The sequence below is a fragment of the Trematomus bernacchii genome, unplaced genomic scaffold (genome assembly GCF_902827165.1).
Source record: "Trematomus bernacchii unplaced genomic scaffold, fTreBer1.1, whole genome shotgun sequence".
NCBI lineage: Eukaryota > Metazoa > Chordata > Actinopteri > Perciformes > Nototheniidae > Trematomus > Trematomus bernacchii.
The window spans coordinates 2,515,961-2,523,219 of NW_022988043.1; the positions used below are offsets into that span (position 1 = coordinate 2,515,961).

Below are 7,259 nucleotides of genomic sequence, written 5' to 3' on the forward strand. Positions count from 1 at the left end.
ATTATGGCCATTTTAAACCTTTTATTACTGTGATATTACAGCGATTTCTCTTTGGTGATGAATGAAACTCGCATCAACATGGGAAGGCTTAGCATGCCTTTTTACAACAGACCTAATAATGAGACAGATCATGAATACTGTACACATTTCAAACAACTCAATACCCCCACTGGCCCCTCTAAGGGCGCGTGCCTGAGCGCGCGTGTGCAGTGCATGCGTGCGGACGTGCGTGCGAGCCACCGAGAATTTATTATGTAACATGTTCCCAATCACATCTCCTGCCGGAGTCTGAGGCATAAGGTCGCTTTACGAGATATCTCAGTTTCGACAGGACGCCTCCTACCTTCTGCTCGACCAAAAACTCTTGTTGTGTCTCACCTGATGCGAAGCAGCGCGGGCAGCCCGAGAAGAGACCCCTCCTCGGTAAGACATTTGACGGCTAATTAAAACACGTTATTCCGTTCTACAGCACAGCATGCAACTCTTTGTGTTGGAGGGTAACCTAAAAGTAAGAAATTACGTTTTTCTATAGGGTCGTTTTTCTTTTATGACATGCTACGACAAAGCTTAAAATGATAAATATTCAAAAATATGTATGCATGGGTTCTTTACGTTGTGCATAGCGAGTTTTTACAACCTTATCGTTGACGCGGGTATTTGTAATTATTCCTTTTGTTGGTGGGGTTTATAGTTTGTTGTTCTTGGTTATTGGAGTGCTCAATTAAAAGAAAGTGTTAGAGGTGTTTAGTGGAGGTTCAGGTAGAAATTAGTGACGGGTGCCCCCCCGGCTCTGAGTGGGGGTCTCCTCCACCTGTCCGGGGCTGAAGACACACAGACAGCTGCAGACAGACAGAGAGGCAGACAGTGGGTACAGGACAGCTGCAGACACACAGGGTACAGTAACCATTCTGACACTTTTCATCCCTTCATGCGTTTCTCCTCCAGGTACATGATGCGTATATCATTCCTGCACGACCTGTGTCAAAGTGCTTTAGTGAGGGGACTGAAATGTGAAGGATAATATATAAATACATATTTACAAAACATCCACATTAGGGCTGAGCTAAATTGCCACATCTTGTATTTCATATCTCGATACAGCACGACATAGCTTGTTTGCCGGCATGATAATAAATAAATAATCTATATTATACAACACATGGAAAACCGGTTTCAAATTCTCCTGTGTGAACAAAATACATGACAAATGAAAATTATTTCTTATAGTTGTATGATTAACTTGAGTGCAAAAAAATGTTAAAGTTTCAAGTGAAATTATATAAACATATCTCCTAATATGTTACATGCATGCGAAACATACAGAGTAATACAAATAAGACAATAGATTTATTTAACTTAGTTTGATCTGATTTGCTGAGTCAATATGTCATTCTTCAATCAATTTAGACAATTGTATTGTGTATCATAATATTAATGTATTGATATGTATGTATATATATATATATATATATATATATATATATATATATATATATATATATATATATATATATATATATACATATATATAAGTTAATTGCAATAGGATTCCACGGAGAGACAACAATTATAATTTGTAATAATCGCTCAGCTGTAATCACTATTTTTAGATAGATTCCCATGAACTCTTGTTTCTTTTTCTGGTTTTGCTTTCAAATAGTATATGTATTTTTTATGCAGACCATGTCTTTATGAGTTACCTCAGTAAATGTACTTCTAACATCCCTCGGACTGCCATTTTCCAGCAGACACAACACACAGCAATACATCACTTTAAGTGTCCAAGTTCTGCCATAAATAATCAGCATCAAGGCTGCAGCATGATACCGCGCCACATATCCAGAAATCCAGCCAGGTTTCGGGTTGACATCAAGGGGGAGGATTAATTATCCAGACGCCTTGACAGAGAAGAGTGTGAACCACTGAATAAATTCAAGTGGTTTTACCGCACTTAGCTCCAGGTACAAGGGTTTACTTTTTGTTATGATTATTCTGTCTTTCTTTGAGAACACCACACATGAACACATTAAAATACAACATTTCTGCTCATCATGGAGACAGCCACAAGCAAAAACCATCCTATCTGTCCACGTCTTCATTAGGAGTCCTCTATGGTCCTTTTAAATCCTGTAGATTTCATTCTGTTAGAACATAGGTGATGCAAAACTATTATCTGAGGAATGAGCCTTGGGCCAAACTGTTTGGTTAATCAGTGCTATTTTCACTGCTGTACACACACATCCAGACACATGAATATGTGCACGTCCACACACACTAGTAAGATGTTCTTGGTGCCACAAAATTGAATTTCTGTTTTGCTTTCTTTCCAGTACATTAATTCATCAAGATTGGGAGAACTAAATGTGCTTTAGCGCCTGGGAATCTATTGTGAATGCTCAGCGACAATGAGAGGTGTATGTTCCTTTATGGACAAAAACTGAATAAATTCCCACTGTCAAAAGGGGATAAAACAGCGAGAGGTACTCATGGTCTCTAAAGGAGCAGTCATCATTATGCATTGTGATGGAGATTGAAATTACCATGTCATTATAGCGCATCATTTCTTCTTATGTCCTTGAGGAGATAGAACATTTACCTCATGATATCTGCATAACAACATCAAATATTCCTCTCCTAAGTCTCTGTTTTTTGTTAGGCTTTAATAAATCACTGGCAGCGTGTGCTAAGGTGAAACTGGAACACTTAACACATCAAAAACACTTGTTGAATTACATGCAGAGGCACTGTGATTTAAAGCCCCGTCTTGTATTTAGAATTCGTTTTTGGCACATATTCTCATTTAAAAGAAGGAACAGTCTCTGATGAAATTAGCTTTTTCAGCAGGGGTCCATTTCTTTTCATGCTGCAGTTTTTACAGCAGCTACATTTCAATTTGAGTGATACACCAATCTCTATATATCTTAAGAGTTCATAACTTTATAAAAAAACGTTCATGACTTGACATTTATTTATTATTCATTTCATTTTCTTTCTGTTTTTCAGGCAGCAAATGAAGGCTGGTCCATACACTGGGGAGAATTAAGGATGGGGGGAAAGCTGTAAAAGAATGCAAATGATATTCATGAAGTAATTACAGCAGGTGTGACACAATAAATTAATTTGATTAGTCCACAACCTTTGAAGTGAGCCCAGGAAATTCACCATGGAGCTCCAGCACAACACCAACCACAACCAAGCCTTGTGGAAGGAGATACCGTGGGATTTCACAGAGGACTGCTCCCTCTCAGTGAGTGGCACCACCTTCCTCATCATCGCTTACAGCACGGTAATGGCGGTAGGTCTCATTGGGAACTCTTGCCTGGTGTTTGTAATCACACGGCACAAGGAGATGCGAAACGTCACCAACGTCTTCATCGCCAACCTCTCCTGTTCTGACATCCTCATGTGCATTGTGTGCCTGCCGGTCACCATTATCTACACCCTGATGGACCACTGGATCTTAGGGGACCTCCTCTGTAAGCTCACGCCCTTCATCCAGTGTATATCCATCACTGTGTCCATCTTCTCCCTCGTCCTCATCGCCATGGAGCGCTACCAGCTCATTGTCCACCCGACTGGATGGAAGCCCATGGTGGGGCAGTCCTACCTGGCGGTGGCTGTCACCTGGACCGTGGCGTGCCTAATCTCTGTGCCTTTCCTCTCGTACAACGTCCTCATGGCGCCTTTCCAGAACCTCAGCATGCCTTTCCCAGTCAGCGACCAGCTTGTGTGCATGGAGCGGTGGCCATCCGTTCAGAAGCGGCGAGCTTACACCACCTCCCTGCTCATCTTCCAGTACTTCCTCCCTCTCACCCTCGTCATGCTCTGCTACATGCACGTCTACCTGCGCCTCAGGAGGAGGAAGGACATGGTGGAGCGCGGCAGGAACACCACCCAAAAGAAAAACAAAGGGGCCACGAGGATCAACGCCATGTTAATCGCCATCGTGGTGGCGTTCGCCGTCTCCTGGCTCCCGCTCAATATCTTCAACACGGTGTTCGACTGGAACCACGAGGCCCTCCCGTCCTGTGGCCATGACGTCGTTTTCTCTTTCTGCCACCTCACGGCCATGGCCTCCACCTGCGTCAACCCCATCATCTACGGTTTCCTCAACAGCAATTTCCAGAAACAGCTCAAGTCCACCCTACTGCGCTGTCGCTGCTGGGGGGTGACCGAGAGGTACGAGAGCGTGCCCCTCTCCACCGTCAGCACAGAGGTCACCAAGGGGTCAATTTTGAGCAATGGATCTATCAGCATCAATACTTAAACCCAAGCCTTTTCAGTGAAAGACAAAGAGACTTCTGGGGGCCTCTTCAGCCCTCATTGTGTCATCCTTTGGAGCTTTTCTTGCTTTGTTGCGTCCAAAATTGAGGTTGACATTTACAAGGTTATAAATCTCACAACAGCAGCCCAGAGATTCGACTGAAGACAGTTAACCTGTATGGTGCGAGGCCATCGATTCACATGTAAGGGGAAGTAGATAACAAATTGATGGTGCAAAGGTCGGACAAGTATTGTAAGGTATGAAGGCACTTCACATGAGCACTTTTGCAGTCTGTATAGTCCTTTCCCCATGTGCTGTGGGCACATACAAATGAAGAGACAGCTTTAATCTGGTATTCATCAGTCATGTTTTCTCTCTAAAGCACTGGGATCTACTCAGATTGTCACGTTTTTAATAAATGTCAGCTATTAAGGAGTTGCTTTTCACACTTTCTCTTATTAAAATGTGAGCAATGGAACCACTCAAGAGATGTACATGGACAAAAGGGGTTTAGAAACTGCAAATGTTCTTCTCAGTTTTGCTGTTTTATATGAATAGTATTGACGACATATTAAGAGATTGTAAAATGTGATGTGTTAATGATTATCGACAGAGTAGTTTATTAGAGTACACAACTGAAGGAGGGAACATTAGTGCATTAAATATGCCTCCAGGCGTTCATTACTATTTACTCCCATCATCTTAATGCATTTCTTATTACCTAAAATCACCACATTCATTGTAATGGTCTTTTACAGAGAACCTTTCCAAGAGATATACACTCCACTCTGTCCGCCAAGGTCTGCAGTGTATTGTGCGTGTGGGATGTTTTTACTCATAAATGTGCCATTCAACAACCATATATCAAGTGCCATAAAACAAAATAAAAAAGGCAGTAGAGGGCGATGTCAGAGCACGGTTCGTCTGCTGTATACAACATTACTAAATACTTGTATGGCCTGTAAAATATGTAACACAGTTATAGTTAATGGTGTGGTGGGGAATACAAAGCCTGTGTAGCATAGCAGATATCTCCTAGGAAACCTGTTGTACGTCACTTTTCTTTGTGGTATTGAATTAAACTTTATTATCTCTTATCTTTAATGATAGCGTCTATGTTGTAATCTTTTGTTTAGATGAGTTACATTTTTGCCTGTTTGATCTTCGTGTACTGCTTTTCAGTTTGTTTGCCAAACTTCACGTCTGCCTTGCTCTCTGAGTGTGTGTTGAACACAGAATAGATTTGAAGCTGCCCTCTTGGTTGTCAGTTCATCCACATCCATCGCAGCTTTCCCAGATAATTGATTTGTCCTAATGATGCGTTCCGGACGACTGGGGAGGTCGACATTTTCTCGGTTTGATTATCCAACTTCCGATTTCCAAGTGTTTCAGATGCAAGTGTCATTGCTTGTGACAAATTGATGTTTTTTTGGCATTGTGTTCAGCAAATTAAACTCTCAGCAGTGCAGCGTATTTTTTTCTCATTTCTAAGATATTCCCATAAAACTTGAACAAAAAAGGAGAAAGCTTTGCGAGATTGTTTACTGTAACAAGCTTCCCGATTAGATCGTGACATATTTTGACAACAATTTACATGCAAAACAGGTTTTACTTCACAAATGTATGTCTAATTTGAATTAAATGAAGGTAATTACAAATACTGCCCTTTAGTTGATCGTGTACCACACAATGTGTTCTTCCATTGTTATGTGACGGCTTATTCCTGAAGTCGGTGTGGATGGATATGCTCCAAAATCGACTTCAAGTGAAAATCCATTGTACTTTTTCTAGTAGGAGGTGTGACATTTTCAAGTTACAAGTTGTCTGGAAAAAAAGCATAGAATGTTACGTTTACTAAACCAGACTGCATCATTTCCACTTCAGGAAACTGTGTGAAGTGCGGGATTAAAGTGTTGATGTGCTCACAAACAAAACACGTCTTTGCTGTGATATGTTGTGTACAGTAAAAAAAAGAATCGTACATTTTCTAAAAGTTCAAATTAAGTGTGCTTCATCTCTCTGCATTATTCAGGTGGGCGTCTGAGATCACAACACATTTTAGATGTGCTTGTAGTGTTGAATAAATCAGTGTTGTGTTTTATGCCTTAGATCTTAAATAGCATGGGAAAGGAAAAAAACAGCATGACACATCAATGGGAATTGTGCTAATATTCATGCTGTGGGAAGGCATGTTAACAGTTATACTCACATCGGTCTCAAAGAAGTATATCAGGGTTAGGTTTTGCAGCTTTATAGCCTTGGAAATGAAGTCAGGAGGTTAAGTGTAGCATGTTTTGACAGCTTACTGAAAGTCAAACCTGTTTTTGAACTGACAGCGACTCACTCAACCCACCAAACAGTTTTCCATGGGCAATTTAGCCCATGAGAGAGCTCTCAGAAGTCCTTTAGGACATAATTGACAGTGTTTTTTTTGCCTGAGCTGGCCTTTAGAGACTGCCATTCCCCTCTCATCTCCTGCATTCCCCTCCGCTCACCTGTCTTTCCTTTGTAAAAACCACTGAATGAAGCAGCAGGTGTTCTTTTCGTGTGGAAGAAAGGACCCAAGATGCCGGTGGTGCTGACGTACTCCAGCGACACTTGACAATAACTGGAACTTAAATTGTGCCATTTTACATTGTTACCAAAGTAACAGCGAAGGGGCTAATATGAGCACATTACTGTGCTATGAAATGAAGCTCAGCTGAAGCAAACATGTAATGAGTCCACAGGGCCACACTCTCCTTGTCAGTGGAGCCGTTCCAACAACATTAGCATCTTGGCTCTCCGCATTTTTCATTTAGAAAGATTCGCATAAGCAGTCTCTCCCGATCACAGGAACAACATGAACTACATCGCTGGCGAGAGATTTCCTCAAGCTGTTGTTTTCAGCATTTCAATTCACTGTTTTTTTTTTGTGCCTTCCAAAGAAGAGGACATCATTCACCCTGTTTTGCATTTTTAATTAGTTATAGCTTTTTGTGTTGCCTTATTGAAA

The 7,259-nt window shown here is 41.2% G+C and overlaps 1 protein-coding gene across 1 annotated transcript; it reads left to right on the forward strand.

Moving 5' to 3' along the window:
* The first annotated feature begins 294 nt into the window (after positions 1-294).
* Positions 295-5,368, forward strand: npy8br (neuropeptide Y receptor Y8b). The gene is made up of 2 exons (XM_034117592.1): positions 295-423; positions 3,004-5,368. Exon 2 carries the CDS (start codon positions 3,164-3,166, stop codon positions 4,265-4,267), a length of 1,104 nt encoding a protein of 367 aa, XP_033973483.1. The 5' UTR covers positions 295-423; positions 3,004-3,163; the 3' UTR covers positions 4,268-5,368.
* The last annotated feature ends 1,891 nt before the right edge of the window (positions 5,369-7,259 follow it).

Excerpts from the sequence above, each read along its gene's own strand:
- npy8br (XM_034117592.1), top strand. The coding sequence starts at position 3,164 with ATGGAGCTCCAGCACAACACCAACCACAACCAAGCCTTGTGGAAGGAG.